The sequence below is a fragment of the Salvelinus fontinalis genome, chromosome 4, assembly GCF_029448725.1.
Source record: "Salvelinus fontinalis isolate EN_2023a chromosome 4, ASM2944872v1, whole genome shotgun sequence".
NCBI lineage: Eukaryota > Metazoa > Chordata > Actinopteri > Salmoniformes > Salmonidae > Salvelinus > Salvelinus fontinalis.
In genome coordinates this window covers 32566427-32587014 of record NC_074668.1, presented here as the reverse complement: position 1 = coordinate 32587014, position 20588 = coordinate 32566427, and the positions used below count along the sequence as shown (strand labels likewise).

The 20588-nt window shown below is 43.8% G+C and overlaps 1 protein-coding gene across 15 annotated transcripts in view; it reads left to right on the top strand.

Annotated features, from left to right (window-relative positions):
• LOC129853561 (AP2-associated protein kinase 1-like) overlaps window positions 1-20588 on the top strand; it is a 51263-nt gene that overhangs the window by 17393 nt on the left and 13282 nt on the right. For 2 of the 15 annotated variants that reach the window (XR_008759152.1, XM_055919717.1), the window contains exons 9-20: window positions 72-151; window positions 241-395; window positions 1377-1564; window positions 3704-3919; window positions 4711-4904; window positions 5189-5376; window positions 5493-5588; window positions 6078-6173; window positions 9790-9894; window positions 10090-10161; window positions 11686-11862; window positions 14380-14487. Coding sequence is in view for 14 of the 15 variants with exons in the window: in XM_055919717.1 (XP_055775692.1) it covers window positions 72-151; window positions 241-395; window positions 1377-1564; window positions 3704-3919; window positions 4711-4904; window positions 5189-5376; window positions 5493-5588; window positions 6078-6173; window positions 9790-9894; window positions 10090-10161; window positions 11686-11862; window positions 14380-14487 (1675 nt within the window). In the remaining variant the exon portion in view is untranslated. Of the gene's footprint in view, window positions 1-71; window positions 152-240; window positions 396-1376; window positions 1565-3703; window positions 3920-4710; window positions 4905-5188; window positions 5377-5492; window positions 5589-6077; window positions 6174-9789; window positions 9895-10089; window positions 10162-11685; window positions 11863-14379; window positions 14488-15243; window positions 20098-20588 lie in introns of those variants that run through there. The other 13 variants (XM_055919730.1, XM_055919718.1, XM_055919731.1 and 10 more) reach the window with 13 other exon arrangements.

Here is a 20588-nt window from a genome sequence, read left to right as displayed (position 1 = left end):
GGGTGAAGCTTATTGATTTTAGTTGGGTAGTATATCTAAGCATAGTAGTCTAACTCTTTTCACCTTCTCAGAACTCTCCTATTCTTACAAAACTCCCCGAACCAATCAGAGCCAGCGAAGCTGTGGCCAAAAAAAGTCAATCCAAAGCCAGGTGAGTGAAGAGCATAAGTATCTGGGCTTTTTTTTTATAGTTAAATATGTAAAGCTCCAGCAATGATAACCTGCCTTTCCCCCTCCAAGGCTCACAGACCCCGTCCCCACAATGGAGACCTCCATCGCACCCCGTTCACGCCCCAAAGCTGGAGGGACCCAGCCCATAGGCATCCTGCCCATCCAGTCAGCCCTCACCCCACGCAAGAGACCCGACATGGCTGCAGGAGGGCCCCAGCCCATAGGTACGCATACAGTACACTACCCTCTATACAACCTCTGCTTCTCAAAGCTTGAACCTTAAGGATCTGATGATGTGTGAGCTGAGGCCTGCTAGCAGTGAAAGTCTCTTATCCTGTAACAAAGCACCCACCAAGATGGGCATCCTGCATTGAAATGTTCCACATCTTTGGCTGACATAACATGGCCTTGTAATCCCAGTGGTTCAATTTGTCTAGCAGGACAATGTTTGAATTAATGAGCCCTTGGTGACATTCATAGTCTATCTGTCCATATGCTTGTATAGAGACGGATAGGAGCTTCAAGCTTGTCTGTTTCAGTCCATTGTTATGAAGTCACCCTTATACTTGAGCTCCACTACGTATTACTTTGCCATCAGTGTCGGTTCAATGTGACGTGTTACCTACTACACAGGGCCATGCTTTGAGAGCGGAGAGGAGCAGAGGGGAAGGGCATCTTATTCTATTTTCACCTACTGTACCATGTTCATTGATTATGCATAAGCACAATATCTTTGGTCCAGTTTTTTTGCAAGTACTCACTCAATTGTTGCTAGTGGGGTTGTACTGAATGATCCTTTAATTTTACAAGTTGCTTTTGTTTACACTGTGAACATGGTCATTGTAGCTTGCTAGCGTTTCTGCTAGCTAATAGCTTCTTGACTTCATAAATCTGGATAAAAGCCTCTGCTAAATGACAAATGTAAAATAAGCAGTGGTGTATAGTCAAGGCCATATACAACCACAATCGACTTTATTTCAATTCACAAGAGAATGAACACGTGTATCAGAGAATTGAACCGCAACGATTCTTGAGCTTGGACGCTGCCATTGGATGTGACGCAACGCGAGCGCGACATGGGCAGTATAGCAGCTTTCATTGATTTCAAAAGAAGCATTCCCTCAATGGCTGATGGCAATGCCGGAAGCCCAATGGCTGTAGTTTAGCAGGGCTGTTACAAGACAACCATCTTAACTGTATTACAGGTGTTTTAGCTGCCGCACAGCCTGCTGCTGCTGTCCAATCAGTTCAGCAGGCACTTTCTGCACAGGCCACATCCCCACTGGCTCAGACAACCTCTTCGCAACCCATGGCCACGCCCCAGCATCAGCAGGGTCTCTTCATGAAGCAGCAGGCAGCCGCCTTTTTCAGCCCACATCAGCAAGTCAACCAGGTGGGCCTATCTCATATCAGTCTGCTAAAGGCACTATATATTACATTGTGTTGATAATCTTGTTGCCATTTGCCAATAATATGAAGTAATTTCACTGCAATATTCCATTTACTTTATCTAAATAGTATTAGTTGGAGACTCCTTGGTTATAAACATGGTCCCCTGTATGCTCATGCTGTGTATGTAAGGATGCCATTGTTTGTTTTGTATCCATTTATTGTCTAACTTGTTTCTATGCAGAGTGCACTTTTATCAGGACCTCTGAATAACCTTGTGCTTTTGAATTCAATTGAATCAAACTGAATAACTTTATTGACTTTGCAGAAACTCCCCTCTGATCTGTTAAACCAGTTCACCACATGTAAATACTGTAAATGACAAGTTTCATGAAAAACACAGGACTCAGAAGGGTATTTACAGTGGGGCAAAAAAGTATTTAGTCAGCCACCAATTGTGCAAGTTCTCCCACTTAAAAAGATGAGAGGCCTGTAATTTTCATCATAGGTACACTTCAACTATGACAGACAAAATGAGAAGAAAAAAATCCAGAAAATCACATTGTAGGATTTTTAATGAATTTATTTGCAAATTATGGTGGAAAATAAGTATTTGGTCAATAACAAAAGTTTATCTCAATACTTTGTTATCTACCCTTTGTTGGCAATGACAGAGGTCAACCGTTTTCTGTAAGTCTTCACAAGGTTTTTGCACACTGTTGCTGGTATTTTGGCCCATTCCTCCATGCAGATCTCCTCTAGAGCAGTGATGTTTTGGGGCTGTTGCTGGGCAACACAGACTTTCAACTCCCTCCAAAGATTTTCTATGGGGTTGAGATCTGGAGACTGGCTAGGCCACTCCAGGACCTTGAAATGCTTCTTACGAAGCCACTCCTTCGTTGCCCGGGCGGTGTGTTTGGGATCATTGTCATGCTGAAAGACCCAGCCACGTTTCATCTTCAATGCCCTTGCTGATGGAAGGAGGTTTTCACTCAATCTCACGATACATGGCCACCTTCATTCTTTCCTTTACACGGATCAGTCGTCCTGGTCCCTTTGCAGAAAAACAGCCCCAAAGCATGATGTTTCCACCCCCATGCTTCACAGTAGGTATGGTGTTCTCTGGATGCAACTCAGCATTCTTTGTCCTCCAAACACGACGAGTTGAGTTTTTACCAAAAAGTTATATTTTGGTTTCATCTGACCATATGACATTCTCCCAATCTTCTTCTGGATCATCCAAATGCTCTCTAGCAAACTTCAGACTGGCCTGGACATGTACTGGCTTAAGCAGGGGGACACGTCTGGCACTGCAGGATTTGAGTCCCTGGCGGCGTAGTGTGTTACTGATGGTAGGCTTTGTTACTTTGGTCCCAGCTCTCTGCAGGTCATTCACTAAGTCCCCCCGTGTGGTTCTGGGATTTTTGCTCACCGTTCTTGTGATCATTTTGACCCCACGGGGTGAGATCTTGCGTGGAGCCCCAGATCGAGGGAGATTATCAGTGGTCTTGTATGGCTTCCATTTCCTAATAATTGCTCCCACGGTTGATTTCTTCAAACCAAGCTGCTTACCTATTGCAGATTCAGTCTTCCCAGCCTGGTGCAGGTCTACAATTTTGTTTCTGGTGTCCTTTGACAGCTCTTTGGTCTTGGCCATAGTGGAGTTTGGAGTGTGACTGTTTGAGGTTGTGGACAGGTGTCTTTTATACTGATAACAAGTTCAAACAGGTGCCATTAATACAGGTAACGAGTGGAGGACAGAGGAGCCTCTTAAAGAAGATGTTACAGGTCTGAGAGCCAGAAATCTTGCTTGTTTGTAGGTGACCAAATACTTATTTTCCACCATCATTTGCAAATAAATTCATTAAAAATCCTACAATGTGATTTTCTGGATTTTTTTTCTCATTTTGTCTGTCATAGTTGAAGTGTACCTATGATGAAAATTACAGGCCTCATATTTTTAAGCGGGAGAACTTGCACAATTGGTGACTGACTAAATACTTTTTTGCCACACTGTACATGTGGCGAACTGGTTTGCACTTCTCAGAGCAATAACTCATCCCAAACTTGGCCAAATGAGACAGTAGGGAGAGGTTTTCCTGAGCACTGGTTGTGTTTTTCCCACTATCCTATCCCTAAGCAGCATCAGCTGGTGCAGACCCTCTACAAACGGCAGCAGCCTCCCATGCCGGCCCCCCAGAGCTCTGTGGCTATGCAGCCCAAAGCTAGTCCTGTTGCTCCTCTGCAGCCACCAGCCGGCCCTGTGCCCCCCTCCCCCCAAACAGCAGCTCCCCCTCAGCCTGCAGCCACAGGACCTGTGGCACCTGATTTCGACTCTGACTGTGACTCTGAGCCCACGGTAACCTCCCTCCCCTCTGGCAGCCTGCTGCTCTTTGGGACAGGGGGGCTAATGGGCCCTCTCCTTCTGTCTGGGGCCTTCGAATCTAGCTAATCACCTAACACTGACTTTGTATGCATTCTACATTTGAATTGGATTAGTTCCCTTTAAAATAACTGCATGTTTTATTGATCTATGTAAAAAATGGTAGAAATACTTGCTCTTGGATTTGTCCTGTATCCTGTAAACATCAGGGCTGCAATAAGGTGCAAACAAACAATGTAAAGACGGTCATCTTTTAATCTTTTTAGTCATTTTTTTCTAACATCAAAGATGGATATTTCATGCTTTGCATAGTGTTCAATGATATACAACCAAAAATATGAGTTTTAGAAGCTGTCTGGCTGCTTTTCCTTTCACTATGGTTAATGTCTAAGGTTGTCATGAAACATCTCTCTCTGGAACCTGTCACCACTCAGTTCTGTCTCCTTGATTCCTGTATTTTGTTATTTATTGTTCTGAATCTTCTAAATCCAACCTTTCAACAACAAAAAATATAATGAATAACTGGTCATCCTCAAGACCCTACATTGGCGCTTTGCCACTAATCAACCATGTTTTTTCACTAACCAGTAGAATGTTTCAATATAGTTTTGCAATGGTTCTGTATTTTGGGATGCAATTAAATAATATCCTCTCTTAGAGAATGGGTAATCAACTTGTATCAACCTGTAATTTTCTTCCTTCTCTCCCTGATTTTCATATTCCGTGTGATATTTTTCCTAATCTTCATGACTGTCTTTCCTCCCCAGCCTCTGGCATCTGGCCGTGGGCTCCACAAGGTTGGCTCCCTGACGCCCCCCTCTTCCCCAAAGATGGGTCCCCGGGGTGGCCACAGGCGCATACTGAGCGATGTCACCCACAGTGCTGTGTTTGGGGTCCCAGTCAGCAGGTCCACCCAGCTACTGCAGGCGGCTGCAGCCGAGGCCAGCCTCAACAAGTCCAAGTAATCTGAATTAACTAATCTCAATGAACTAACAATCAACTGTCCAATTATTCTACTGACACAGAGAGAGATTCAGGCCAATGAATATACAACAGACAACCGTATAAACACCCCCTTTATAGCCCAGTTTAACACAGGAATAAACCGTCTATTCAATCTACAATAGACTTTTAATTCACCCATATTTGCTTACAAGCTCTTTATTTGCACAGACTTGTTTGTACATAAGATTAATGAGATGGATGATTTCCACTGTAACCTTTGTTTCCGTATGTGTGTTGTAGGTCAGCCAGCACCACCCCGTCTGGCTCCCCCTGCTCCTCCCAGCAGAGTGTGAACCAGCCAGGTGAGGGCGGTGCCCAGACAGCTCCCTTTGCACCGACTGGCAGCTGGAACCCGTTTGGTGACGACAACTTCTCCAAGCTCACTGCTGAGGAGCTACTCAACAAGGATTTTACCAAGCTGGTCGAGAGTAAGACCACAATGCCCAATCTGTGTATACACTTCTGCAAGTGCAATGGATAGGTGGTAGATAGAAAAAAGCGTCACCTCTGTTCATTTACCTAATTGTGTATGTCTTTATGACAGCTACAACAGGGGAGAGGGCCAGCCTCTCCACAGAGAACGTCATTCCAGGTCTGCAGCCTGTCTCTGCTGCTGGTGCTACAGGCAAGGCTTTCCCAGGTAAGGCTGTCCATGTTTTCAACAGCTCTCCTCCATCTACCTGTGTCATACCTACATTATTATCCCTCCCTCATCTCTACATATTTCCCATGAGGTGTTTTTAGGTGTTGGCTTCATCTCTAAATTTAAGACAAATGTTTTCTAAATTTTTACTAATTTACAATGTATTAATATTGGTTTGTGTAGTTGTTGGTTTAGCTTCTGTAACTTCGTAGCAAGTACGGTATGCATGTGCAGTGCTTTATGTTGCGTCATGATTCGGTGTCCCGTATATATCGGTCCCAGAGACATCCAACTGTCCCGTGTTCTAGAAAGCCCTTCTAGCCAATCAGAAACTAGTATTCAATAATGTTGTTTATTGTGTTGTCCTCAATGACATCTTGTTGACTTCAATTAGATCAATAACTGTAAAAAAACTCAACATCCTTCCTCCCCCTATTCTCCTGATAGCTCTCATTCTTTCTCTCTTTCTCCCTGTGTGATGTTAAGCTGAGAGATCTGCTGACATCCTGAGTTTGGATGCAGGCTCAGAGATGTTGAGTGGCCCGGACCCCTTTAACACACTCTCCCTCTCTGACACTCCAGGTAATGCCCTTTTCCAGCATGCAACATTGTTGTGCGCTGAAGTGGCACGTTCCAGTTGTCTGTCCTGCCAACATCAACCCTCCATCCAGTGTTTTTCAGTTCTTGCACATAGATGTTCCTGAGGCAATCATGTTGGTGGACTGTATACACTACATGGCCTAAAGTATGGACACCTGCTTGTCGAACATCTCATTACAAAATATTGGGCATTAATATGGATTTGTTCCCCCTCTTTGCTGCTATAACATCCTCCACTCTTCTGGGAAGGCTTTCCATTAGATGTTGGAACATTTTTTGCGGGGACTTGCTTCCTTTCAGCCACAAGCATAAGTGAGGTCAGGCACTGATGTTAGGCAATTATGCCTGGCTCGCAGTCAGTTTTCCAATTCATCCCAAAGGTGTTCGAGGGAGTTGAGGTCAGGGCTCTATGCAGGCCAGTCGACAAACCATTTAGGTATAGACCTCGCTTTGTGCATGGGGACATTGTCATGCTGAAACAGGAAAGGGCCTTCCCCCAAACTGTTGCCACAAAGTTGGAAGGACAGAATCGTCTAGAATGTCATTGTATGCTGTAGCATTAAGATGTCCCTTCACTGCAACTAAGGGGCCTAAACCAAACCATGACAAACAGCCCCAGACCATTATTCCTCCTCCACCAAACTTTACAGTTGCCACTATGCAATCGGGCAGGTAGCGTTCTCCTGGAATCCGCTAAACCCAGATTCGTCTGTCGGATTGCCTGGTGGTGAAGCGTGATTCATCACTCCAGATAACACATTTCCACTGCTCCAGGGACCACTCCAGCCGACGCTTGGCATTGCGCATGGTAATCTTAGGCTTGTGTGCGGCTGCTTGGCCATGGAAAACCATTTCATGAAGCTCCCGACGAACAGTTCTTGTGCTGACGTCACTCCGAGGCACTTTGGAACTCGGTACTGAGTGTTGCAACCGATTTTTGCGCTACGTGCTTCAGCACTCTGCAGTCCCTTTCTATGGGCTTGTGTGGCCTACCACTTCGTGGCTGAGCTGTTGTTACTCCTAGACGTTTCCACTTCACATAACAACACTTACAGTTGATCGGGGCAGCTCTAGCAAGGCAGCATTTGAAGAACTGACTTATTGGAAAGGTGCCATCATTGAAAGTCACAGCTCTTCTTCAGTTGGGGCGGCAGGTAGCCTAGTGGTTAGAGCATTGGGCTAGTAACCGAAAGGTTGCAAGATCGAATCCCCGAGCTGACAAGGTCAAAAATATGTTGTTCTGTCCCTGAACAAGGCAGTTAATCCACTGTTCTTAGGCCGTCATTGAAAATATGAATTTGTTCTTAACTGACTTGCCTAGTTAAAATAAACATTTTAAAAAGGCCATTGGCAGTATGTTTGTCTGTGGAGATTGCATGGCTGTGTGCTTGATTTTGTACACCTGTCAGCAACTGAAATAGCCAAATCACTATTTTCAAGGGATGTCTGTTTTTGGCACTGTAGTGTATGTCCTATAGCTCATGTCGTTTAAATCCAATTGTATATATAATGACTCTGAGATTACATGGCTTTGCTCTGTCATGCTATTGTCCCTGTCCTGTTAGCGCAGTAAACGCACTCATTGATTCCCTTTCAGCTCCTATGAATAGAGACCTTAGCTGGATCGCCTCACACTTGTGGAACCGTGCCTCTAACTGCACTGTTGCCTGATTACCAGAAGGACACATTCTACTTTGTTAATTGGATTGCTGTACTGTAGCCTACCTCTGGAGGTGCCTGCTTCAGAATGCCCTTCTCACTGAGAAAAGTGGGAAAGTTTACCATCACATCTGAGCTCTTCCTTCATTTGGTAGTTGACTGCTTTTCCAAATGGCACAGGAGCAATACACTGTCTTAGCTCAGTCTGGTCTGTGCAAAGGCCCACAGAGTGGCTCCAGTGACAGTCAAACAGTCTGTGGGGACTGAGACTGAGGGGATAAAAGGCAGCCTGTGGCTGTTACATAAGCAGGGTGTGGTTATTCTTCTCTGTCCTCTCCCCACTCACATATTCTTCTACACAGTGTTCTCTATCCATCAGTGCCCTAAGGATTTACTTGCAGCACAGCACAGGTAGAGTCGACAACAGGAACTGCATCCCTGCTGTTGTAACCTTTATTTATTTGACTAGACAATTCAGTTAAGAACAAATTCTTATTTGCAATGACGGTCTACATCGGCCAAACCCGGAAGACGCTGGGCCAATTGTGCGCCGCCCAATGGGACTCCCAATCACGGCCGGTTGTGATACAGCCTAGATTCATACCAAGGTGTCTGTAGTGACGCCTCTAGCGCTGCAGTGCCTTAGACCCCTGTGCCACTCGGGAGCCCAAATGTCTCTGTTGGGAGAGCACTGCACAGTGTCAGCATTGGAAAGAGAATCTGTTTCCTCACAGATCAGTGCATGCTGCTGCGATATGGTGCCAAACGAGAAGTACACCAGAGCCATACATCTAAATATGGCTCTGGAATGCACAGCTGTTGTATTATAGCAGTTTGTTAGCATTGACCTACCACCTATGACCTTTATCCCTTAGTGAAGGCGGCAAATGGGCAGCTGTGCTGTGTCATATTCTGAGCCCACACCCCCTGCCCAAGGTCCTCTGTCCCCCCATAGCAGCCAGTCACCTGTAAGTATGTATGGAGAGGAGGTTTTGACCCAGAAGATGCTCTCACACGCATGCACCTGGTTTGCACTTAGGCTGTTTGGATGTACTTAACTGCTGGAGAGGCACATATCCTGAAGACAGTTCTCCTGCTTTGTCTGTGACACCTGGCACACCCAGCAAAGCTGACCTAACAAGGATGCCTTCAGTCCGGTAGTGCTGGCTGATCCAACACTTTTTCAGGGATGAAAGTGAGGAGTCATGTAAGGACAGTCAGTGATGTCGGCCTAGTCTGTGGAATGGCGCTATGGTAGCTAACCCCTGGTATGTTTTTTGTATAGGCTAACATTTTGCTCTTTGAGACTATTTGGCAATGCTTGTCTGCCATATTGAAATGAATCTGTCAACTAATGACCAAATACAGATGAGATAATGACACTAGCTGCTAGTTGTTTGTCTTTGTCTCAGTTTGGTTGGATGGATTTATGTGTTGATGGTTTAAGACGATCAGGGTACACACTCCCTTTTGAAGGCATGCTGTTTCGTTCCACTACCAGTTTGACATGAATGGTATTAATACAGTGGGCCCAGCTGAAATAAACCTGTCCTCTACTCAAGCATGGTCTGTGATTTCTATCACACTAGGATTGTTTTTATTTTTTCCTAATCTTTATTTATGCCCCTCTGCTGAATAGGAAAGCAAGAGGGACAGGGCTGCCTCATGGCAAAACATGACGCAGCCAGTAGAATATTGACAAATCCAAGAACTAACCGTTACTACCCCTTGTGAGCGTTACCCTCTACCAACTAATGCTCATCTTGATAGCATAATTAATTACCATGTTCTCAGTGGTACCTAAATGAGCCTTCTTCTCTTTTCTCCCTCTACTCCTACTTTGCTTATGCAAATTCTACATTCCTTTCCTCTCTTTCTATGCCTTTCTCCTTCCTGGTCCTCCCTCCTTTTCCTGTCTCTCTGTTTGGATGGCTCACAGTGAAGCTGATTGAGGGACTGAAGTCCCCTGAGACTTGTCTGCTGCTCCCTCACCTTTTGCCAATGGCTGACCCCTTCAGCAGCTGTGGAGAGGGCAACAGCAATGGTATCAGGCTATCCTGACTGCCTGCCTGTCTGCATGACTGTCTCTCCCCTTCCTGTATCCTCTCCAGATATGAGAGATGCTTCTGGTTGTTTATGAACTCAAATCAGTCTCATATACTTTATTACCTGGAGCTTTTTTTTTTTATTCCTTCTCGTTCATTTCTTTATCCGACCATGTCTCCTGTTCCATTTTCAGCAGCAGCTAAGGCTGATATGTATGTGGACTCTCTGATCCTGGGTCTGGACACAGCCTCAGCCAGCCTGCCAGGTTAGTGCCCTATACCTTACTGTTTTACCACTCCTCTGTATCAGCCTTAAATTATAGGTAGTATTATTGCCGTACATCAGTTGGCGTGCATGAATGAACGCACAGCTCTGTGTGTGAGGCCACAATGCATTGGGATAACACAGAGGGATTTTCCTTCACTAAGATTGAGTGTTATTTCTGCCATCAACGTCATACAGGCATATCAGTCTTGATTCAGGAGCTTAGTTGTGGTTTTCTTTGTTTTAACTATTGCTTGGTGTTGAAAGGATCAGGTAATTTATCAGTAGCCTGCTCAAACATGCCCTGCCAGGCTGTGCTGACAGGTTTGCTTGCAGCAAAATATTATTCCCTGTCACCATTTATTTACTGCTGTTATTGAAACTGTCTGGAATGGTTGTGACAGCGAGCGCCTCGCTTTATCGCAATGATCCGTTACTATGATGTACTCTTAAGGGTGAACAGGAAAACATTTTCAGCGCACTGTTGATTAGCAGTGCTGATTCTGCTCCAGATGAACATAAGCAAAGTGTGAATGTTTGTGTAATGGCTGACATTCCCTGCAGGCAGTGAAAATAGGCTGGAGCTGGGGACAAGGCAGCTACTGCTGAGCAATAGAGCCTGTCTGCTGCCCCTGGGTTTGACCTCTCCACATCATTCAGTGGGCAGGTTTTTCTTTTTTCAGCTTTTGGTTGTAGTGGAAATCTGCTCCACTAGAGGACACTAATGGACCATGGTCCTGTCATTGGTCCAACTACTACATACAGCACAGTACCATTACTAGTCTAGGGTTTGAGCAGGGTACTACTTGGAGGATAAATTTACACTGAGTATACCAAATATTAGGAACACCTTCTAATATTGAGTTGCAGCCGCCGTTTTGCCCTCAGAACTGCCTCAATTTGTCGGGGCATGGACTCTACAAGGTATCGAAAGCGTTCTACAGGCATGCTGGCCCATGTTGCTGCCAATGCTTTCCGCAGTTGTGTCAAGTTGGCTGGATGTCCTCTGGGTGGTGGATCATGCTTGATACACACAGGAAACTGTTGATTGTGAAAAACCTAGCAGCGTTGCAGTTCTTGACACAAACCGGTGTACCTGGCACCTACTATCATACAATGTTCCAAGGCACTTAAATATTTTGTCTTGCCCATTCACCCTTCGAATGGCACACATACACAATCCATGTCTCAAGGCTTAAAAATCCTTCTTTAACATGTCTCCTCCCCTTCATATACACTGATCTGATTTTGAAGTGGATTTAACAAGTGACATCAATAAGGGATCATAGCATTCACCTGGTCAGTCTGTCATGGAAAGAGCAGGTGTTCTTAATGTTTTGTATACTCAGTTTATAAGAGGAAGCTTACATTTACTTTTGGTCTGAACTTTTTTCTGTGGGAAGAGGGTGAGCAAGCTTATTAACCCAATGCTTTTCCTGCCCTGTTTGGGCTAATGGCCTGTTTACTTTCTTTCCTTCTTCCTCCCTACATCCTGGCCCCTGTGCTCTGGCCTCTCCTCCCCCAGACCCTCTAGCTGGGGAGGACACTCTGCTGGGCTGCTCTCTGCTGTCTCACACCTCCACCCCTGGGGCTCAAACTGTCTGTGTACCTCCATCCTCCTGCTCCTCTGCCCTCGCAGGCTCTGCCTCCTGTCTGGATGAGCTGGCTCCTGTCTCATTTGGCACTGCCCAAGCACCTGCTGGTAAGACCCTCTCACCAGCTGTCATATACTGTACACTGAGTGTACAAAACATTAGGGACACCTTCATAATATTGAGTTGCACCACCTTTTTCCCTCAGAACGAACAGTCTCAATATGTTGGGGCATGGACTCTATAAGGTTTCAAAAGCATTCCACAGGGATGCTGGCCCATGTTGACTCCAATGCATCCCACAGTTGTCAAGTTGGCTGGATGTCCTTTGGGTGGTGGACCGTTCTTGATATTACACGGAAACGGTTGAGCGTGAAAATCACAGCAGTGTTGCAGTTCTTGACACTGAAACCTGTGCGCCTAGCTACCATAATACTACCATACCCCATTCAAAGGCACTTAAAAAAGTTATTTTGCAGGTTTTGCACAAGGTGCAATACATGAATTTGGCACTCTGAAATTCAACTACTGAATCAACTACTAACTACAACTGAATGAACTACTAAATCAAACATTTTCTCAAGTTGGTACTTCCAAAGTACTTTAATTAAAATTAGATGAAAACAGAAAATTATCAATTATGTTAATATTAGAAATATTAGAAAATGTATTGGTCGTGCAAATTAATTTCCAAGCAGTCTACTGAGTTTTATTTCCTAATGAGTTTTGCACTCTAGTTGCCAGGAGAACTCGCTCATTCCACCTACACTGCCACTCAGGCAGGTACAGAACTGACTGATTAGGTGCCACCAAACGTCACATCAATAGCTAAAATGCCGGTCAAATGTACAGTAGATTCCTCCTGCCTGGCAGGATATTGATGTTTATGAATGAGTTTTGCCAGACTCAACCAAGGATGTAGTGGAGGGTTTAGGGTAAACACCGTTTACTTACCTTTATATTTGGGAAATGGCGTTTAATCTCCCGGATTTGCCTTGTTAGCAGCGCGTTCATTCACTACTCTGTCCAACGGGAAACTCCGCCTATGATGTAGGCCGAGAGGGGAAATGAACTACCTCAGACCAGACATACAGTGGCAAGTAGCAGAGGGACGCCGCTGATAGTGGGAATTATTTTAACATCCCTTGACTCTTGCCATGTCAACAGACATCCCCAAACAACCCCCCTCCCCCCAGTGTACAACTGGTAAATAGTCGCTTATATTTCAGTCAGGTGTCTAGCTAGCTAGGTAGTCCAAAGGCTCTGGCTGTTAGCCAGGTAGCTAGCTATAACTAGCTGGCTAGAAGGATGAAGTTAGAAGCTAATGTTGAATGAAACCTGACCTCAGCAGGAGCAGTTGACTGAAATTAAGCTAGCTGTAATCCAAAGATGGGCTACTTTAAATTCTCATAACAAAATACCTTTTCTTTATAGAGTAGTGAGACAGACAGTGGTGAGTCAAGCTGCAAAGGAGATACACAGAGAGAGGAAGCATTGAAGCAAGCAGGGAGAGAGGTTAGTAGTACAGAGGTCCCCAAACTTGGGATCCGGGACCCATGTGGGTTCCCCAGAAATGTAAATTGTGTCTTTAATCTTATCAAACACATAACTTAATTTTCTTCTAATGGGTATAGAATAAAATATTTTTGACTCTACGAATGGCTTTTTACACCGTCAAATTTCACTTTCATGTCATTTAGTGAAATATAAAGACAATTTAATATGTATACTGAACAAAAATATAAGTGCAACAATTTCAAAGATTTTACTGAGTTAGAGTTCATATAAGGAAATCAGTCAACATCATCAGTACTGACTTACCACTCATAGTAAATAAAGTGAAACCCGTATTATTGAGTTGAACTTGTAAGGTAGTGATGACTGCGACTAGAAACAATTGCATAATAGGGACTATAACAAATTGATGATCCTTGAAAATGAATATTATTGCTTGAAAAGTACTTGAATTTGACTTGTACTGTCTGTATGAATCCTGATCTTGCCCATTCACCCTCTGAATGGCACACATACACAATCCATGCCTCAATTGTCTCGAGGCTTAAAAATCATTCTTTAACCTTTCTCCTCCCCTTCATCTACACTGATTTGAAGTGGATTTAACAAGTGACATCACCTGCATTCACCTGGTCAGTCTGTCATGTTTTGTACACTCAGTGTGTTACCTGTGTAAACGCCCCTCAACAAGTCTGACCTCAGACTTATGTTCAGCAAAAACTAAACCACACGCCTGCAATATCTCTCAGCTTTAACGCCCAGTCAAAACACTAAAATACATGTTCAAAGGCAAGTGACCTTTGAATGTATGAGGTTAAACTATCATATTAGTAATATCAAGATCAGCCGACAGGCTGACCTGTCGGCAGCCCTTCATGGTTCAAACAGTGAGGTATTAATTTGTAGCGCTATACAGCAGCCACAGCATTGTGGGATCTTCTGCAGACCCTTGACTCATTTACAAAAGCCACATCAGATGCATGGATTAGTACTAATGTTGTGACTGCTCTGGCTGCATCTGTCTCTGTACTCCCTGCACCCCCCCCACTCGCACTCTTCTGGGCTGCGCTAACCTTCCCCCTCCACCTTCACCTCCTCCCCTCCACCTGCAGACTCTGCTTACCTCATGTCGGGCTTCCAGCCACCCGAGGCTGGGGAGAAGGGCACTGAGGATGAGTTTGACCCCATCCCTGTGCTCATCAAAAACACCAACAACCAAGGTATGTAAGGTAGACCAGCAGAATGTAGATATGGTTTGGATCCACGTGTCTCGTTGATCCACACAGATCTTCTGAAGACCAGAGTACTGTTCTGTATGAGCTGTCTTCCTCAACTTATATAACCCAAGGTGACCATGAATGAGCACAGTCATCGCTGGGAAGACCCTAGATAACACCTTAGTTCATCACTTACACCTGATGAGAGCGACTATAGCTGGATTGTGCTGTAACCTTAGCTAGCCCTCGTCCTAGCATGCTCTCACATCGGTGGGTTTCTCTTAGCTTTCTCGCCTTCACTTTTCATTGGTTGAACGTTGTCAATAAGAATTCCGATCAAAGGGAGGCACCGTTCTGCAGTTGTTTTGTACAGTCTGTCAGAACAGAAGCACCAAAGGCAGAGCTTGAAGGAGTAGTTCTTCTAGAGGGTAGGACGACTTACAATATGTTCTCCCAGCACGCTTTCCCTGAAATGCTGCGGCTGCATTTAGATAACATCAGCTTACTTTCTGTATCTTTCTTCTCTTCCCTCTGTCCCTCATTCACCCCTGTCTGCTCCTGTCATTCTGCTCTCTTCTCCACTCTCTTTCACCGATTCTCAATTATTTGCCATTATATGTTCTGGCCTCTGTTCTGTCAAATTCTTTCTCTAAATATTACTCTCACTCCCGCTTGTTCGCCTTTCTCCCTCTTCTCTCTTCCTTGCTCCCCCCTTGTCCTTGTCTCCCTCTCTCTCTCTCTCTTTCTGGCACGTTTCAGGTGGTCACTCGCGCAGCAACAGTGGCAGTTCAGAGTCCAGCATCCCCAACATGGCCCGCTCCCTTCTGCTGGTGGATCAGCTCATCGACCTCTAGGGGGGTTGGGAGAGCGAGGTCGAAGGGGCAGCGTGCAATCGTAACACATAGGGGATGGAGAGGGGGCAGCAGAGGCACTTCTGTAGCACCTTGCGAGGTGAAATGGACTAGTGAAAACTTTCTCCGGTGTGCCTCCTTGCCCCCACCTCCATCTCTTGCTTGCCTGATACAATGGTGGCCGTTGGCATTCCCATGTTGGTGTAACAACTTTGCATTAACCATCCACCCTGACACATTGTCTGCTTCTGTCTTGGCTGCGCTATGGTCATTATCACGCTTTCATCAATCTGTCAACATTCCTAATTGTCCTTCCATGCAGATTCAACCCCACCTCATGCACATACTGCCTGGCTTGCCCATAACCCGATTTGTCTTTGCTGGGTTCTACAATGTTTGATCACTTGTACAATCCACCCCTGGCATACCTATTTGTCACAAGTCTGACCATGTAACACAACAGTACAGTGCTTCTATCTCTCCTGGTTATCTGTATGCACTCTTCCTGTAGCAGCTATGACCATGTATAGTCTATAGAGCAAAGCAGTTGCCCTTAAGAAAAGCATATGCTGACTGAACTATCCAGAGCTGCTTGCATTGGGCATACAGGGGAGACTAATAATGACGATAAGCTGTCAGTCCTTGGTCCTTCTGCTGTGTGTTTAACTGTTATCAAACTGCTGTGATCCACTGCTGCCCCCTGGGAATGTTTGGCTTTCTGTTGCAAATGTTGTAAGATGTCTGCCATTGCGCTTGTGCAACGTGCACCATTACGGTAGACATCTGATCTCTACAGGCGTCGCCAGCTACCCCCAAACTGGCGCTGATATTCAGGTCTGCTACAACAACCATCTCCTTTACTGTGCAACCATGTTTATCTTGGCTGTGTTTTACGTAAGAGCTACAATCTGTTTATCTGAAGGTTTCCTGGGATTATTGTTTCTGTGCTGTGAATTTCCTGTAGTCCTCCTTTAAGATTATATTGAGCTGGTCCATTTTTTTCCTCCCACTATGCCCTTAAGTCTAAGAATTGTCTGGAAAGGTTGATACAATCGTGGTATTATTCTAAATGTGTGTGATTCATTTGAATGCCCTTGTCTTTTGGTTATGTGTATTCCAATAAGAGCTTTTATTGGGTTTATTTGGGTTTGTTTGTTTCTATTCTCGGTCCATTGGCAAGGTTAGCAGCTGTAAATTCAGAGTCTGCGATAGAAAAGAGTGCCATATTGAGCAGGGGAATAAGCATGAGAATAAGACTCGCAGGTACAACAGAACTGTGCAGTGGTTGTTTAATGAGTCGGTTGATATTCACCAGTGAGCCAGCAGAGCGAGAACTAGGTGCAGCTTGGGTTTTGTCTGTCTGCTTGTGTTGCGCTGGTATAGCCATACAGTACAGGCAATCCGTTTCTCTATTTGTTCCATGTGCCTCTGTTGCACATGTTCATAATCATTCATATCCACCTCCCTTTTGTCCGATCTGCCCATCCATACCACACACACACACACACACACACACACCTTGATGTTGCTTGCCTATGATGTAATGTCCAACTTAAATCTGGACAAATCCATTCCCCACCAACTCTTATCTATATAATACCACTGTTTCAATGTCCTCATTCTCCCTTTAAAAATGTACTTTAACTACTACTTTCAAAGTGTTTTAATATTTAAAAAATATATATGTTATGAATAAATGTGACTATTGATAGTACCATAGAATGAATGTATGAAGTGAGTCAATATGAAATATATAAAGTTCATAACAAGTACATATACTTGAATGAAAAAAATGTATTTCTGTGTATTATTTATGAAGCTGTATTTAAGAGTACTACCATCCTGTCCCTCCATTTTGTCCACAGTATTTTTGTCTATCCTTCTTGGTCTTGTGGAAGACTATTTTAGCATAGGGAAGCAACTAGCCCCATGGTTTTAATTATCTTAATTTGGTTGTGTTCTGAGGATAGCTCTGTGCTTGTTACTTACTGTACCTTATTGAGGTATTGACTTTTTTCTAGTTTGATTTTCTTTCTCTGAGCTGTAGTTTATTTAATACCGTAATTTCCGGACTATAAGCCGCTACTTTTTTCCCACGCTATGAACCTTGCGCTTTATACAATGACGCGGCTAATTTATGGATTTTTCCCGCTTTCACAAATTCATGCCGCCAAAAAACTGAGCACCGTCACATAATGTGAAGTAAATCGAGCGCGCTCAAACTTTCCATCATTCTGATTACGGTAGTCATTTTGTCACCCTCATCATGGCAAAGACATGGAAAAATGCATATGATGCAGCTTTCAATTTGAAGGCGATCGATCTGGCTGTTTGAAAAGGAAATAGAGCTTCTGCACGGGAGCTTGGCCTTAATGAGTCGATGATAAGACGTTGGAAACAGCAGCGTGAGAAACTGACTTAGTGCAAAAAGACAACAAAAGCTTTCAGAGGAAAGAAAAGCAGATGGCCCGAACTAGAAAATGGATTGGATGACAAGTGGGGAGAAATCCTTCACTAAAACGGGCCGCATGCGAAGAGCGACTTACGCTTCGAACACACCGGCTGCGTCATTGCATCACTGCTGCATAACATTTTGCGCAACTAGGCAACTATACTGATGCAGGTACCTTTTGCAAATGGTCGCATGCGGTTGGACACATGGAGGAGAGAATCATTTTCGCAGTATCCTCAAAACCGTGTCTTTTTGACACAACTGCTGACAGCTACAGGGACATAAACACAAAAAATGCTGCTTGGAGACGAGTGTCCACGATAGTAGGATTGCCAGGTCAGTTTAGTAGTGAGCTTGTGCTAGATGTGGCTAGTTAGCGTTAGCTAGCTAGCTAACCTAGCCAATGAGGTGTGTGTGAAAGAAATAGTCAAATAAATTATGCTAGTTACTACCCCTAATAACTTTACCAAATGTTCATGTTTGAAAGAGTGTGAATGCTAGATAAATAGTAATGGAAATGGTAGATACTACTGTACCCCTGATAATTTGGTCAAATTACCGTGTGTCGAATAAATAATATACTTGGCAAATAAATAAATAAAAAATGTAAAGAAATTATGCAATCAAACTGTTTTTATGTAATCCCAATTTTTTACTGAATGTGTGCAACAACAAAAAAATCTACATTCATATTTTGCTACTCTCTGTCAAGTCCACTCATACAATTTGAATCGAACGTATGCACCACACAGAACGCACTGCAACTGCCTCTGCAACGCAATGCTGCAAGGCAAATGCAGCGTTCCATTGGAAATGAATGTACTTCTGGTGTTTCGAAACGCAATGACGCAGTCGGTGTGTTCGAAGCGTTATGGTCAAGTCTGCCAGTGGGTCCTGACAGCGTGGAGCTGCTGCGTATTGAAGAGGGCAGCATAAACTCAGCGGGGAATTTGCCTCCGGATGAAAGTGAGGAGAGCACAATGAAAACGATCCAACATCGGATGAAGCAATTCTGAGGCTATTCAACTCCGACACCAAAGGAGATGACTTCAGTGGTTTCAGTGCACAGGAGGAAGATAGTGACCAAGGACTTTCTTGGTAGGCTACTGTTTACTGCTATTTAAAAAAATAAAAAATGTTACAAGCCTGTTTCGTTAAAGCCTATTTATTTTTGTTACAAGACGTGTTTCGTTAAAGCCTATTTATTTTTGTTACAAGCCGTGTTTCGTTTAAAGGCTGTGTAAAGTTAATTTGTTTCAATGTACCGGTAGGCACCTGCGGCTTATACACACGTGCGGTTTATTTATGTACAAAATACATTTTTTTTTTTTAAATTCAGTGGGTGCGGCTTATATTCAGGTGCGCTTAATAGTCCAGCAATTACGGTAGCTTGAAGGGAATATATTTCTTCCACCTCATAGAGCCCTCCCTCTGAAAACAGGGTTTATGACGGAAGGGTCTTCCTGATATCTCTGTCCCTTATTTTCCTCCTTTACTGTTAGCTTATGTTATACATTTAGGGGTTATCTAGCTTACCTACTCACAAGTTACAGTGCAATTAGTATCATTTGTTGGAAACAGAACCAAAATTTGTCTTGACTCCTCTTTATCCTCCTCCCAGCAAGCATAATCAGTGGATGTGATGCACTACATTGTACCCAACCTTGATTGATCTTCTGAGGCATATCAAAATGATACAGTATTTCAGAAACTGAAATGCAACCCGTATGATGCATGTCAAAAAGTTTTGTTTCCATACTTGGAAAGTATACAAAGCAAAATGATAAATTTCCGTTGATGTTACTGCTAGTATCTTTGAGATAAACGTTGTTTTACCCCTCCTCACCAAACCATATATTGTACAGTAAGTTTTAGAAATTGGCCTATGGAATCTGAAGTGTATGGACAGATAATCAGTAAAGCTACTCTTGTTTCATTTTTATTCATTTTTCTCTCTGATCTACTTGTTGTACAGTTCAGTCTTCTGCAGGTTTTAGTGTAGCTAACCTATGCAATTCTACAGTAGTGCTCATATTGTTCTTAGACACCACAGTGCTGTATTCAGTAGAGGTTTAGCCTTGCCATTTAGAGTTTTAAATTGTGTTGCTGTGAAACGGATGTACCTACTGTGTTTGCTAGGGGAAACGGTGACAAGTATAATTTGATAAAATGAAAACTGTTGAAATGAACAAACAGCAAATGTTAATATGTGAAAGCAAAGAGTTATCTAGTGTGTACCTTCTATTTTTATGAAATAAGAAAAAAAAGAAACCAAAGGGACTTTAAATAAACATGTAAACGTGGATGGAACTAGTCTCCTTGGTGTCTTTCAGTTCACCAGTAGGAAATGTAGTTCAATATATGCTAGTGTTATGAGATGATTGGATGAGCAAGTAGCTATAAGCACAGTATGCATCCTATGGCTGGTTAAGACAGTCTGTTGCTTAGTCACACACCCACATAATTCACTTCCCTAACAATGTCAAGGCTCACACTTCAGACAAGCTCATAAATGCGCTAATGGCTTTCGGAGGCCTCCGCGTTTTGAAACAAAAAATTTATAATTTTGCCCAATTGATCGAAACACAGTTCTCATTGACGCTACAGTATGGAAGTGCCCAATCATCCTATTACACCTCGGTGCTCACTCAGTTAAGCAACTAACACACTTAACACACTGCACTCTTACATGGGGTTGAGTGCTCTCACTGACTGTAGAACTCGCACACCTAGCTTCTTGCCTTTCAATCCAGTGGGAGGTTGAGAAGCTTAGAGCTACAGTTCTACCTCTTCTCTTACTC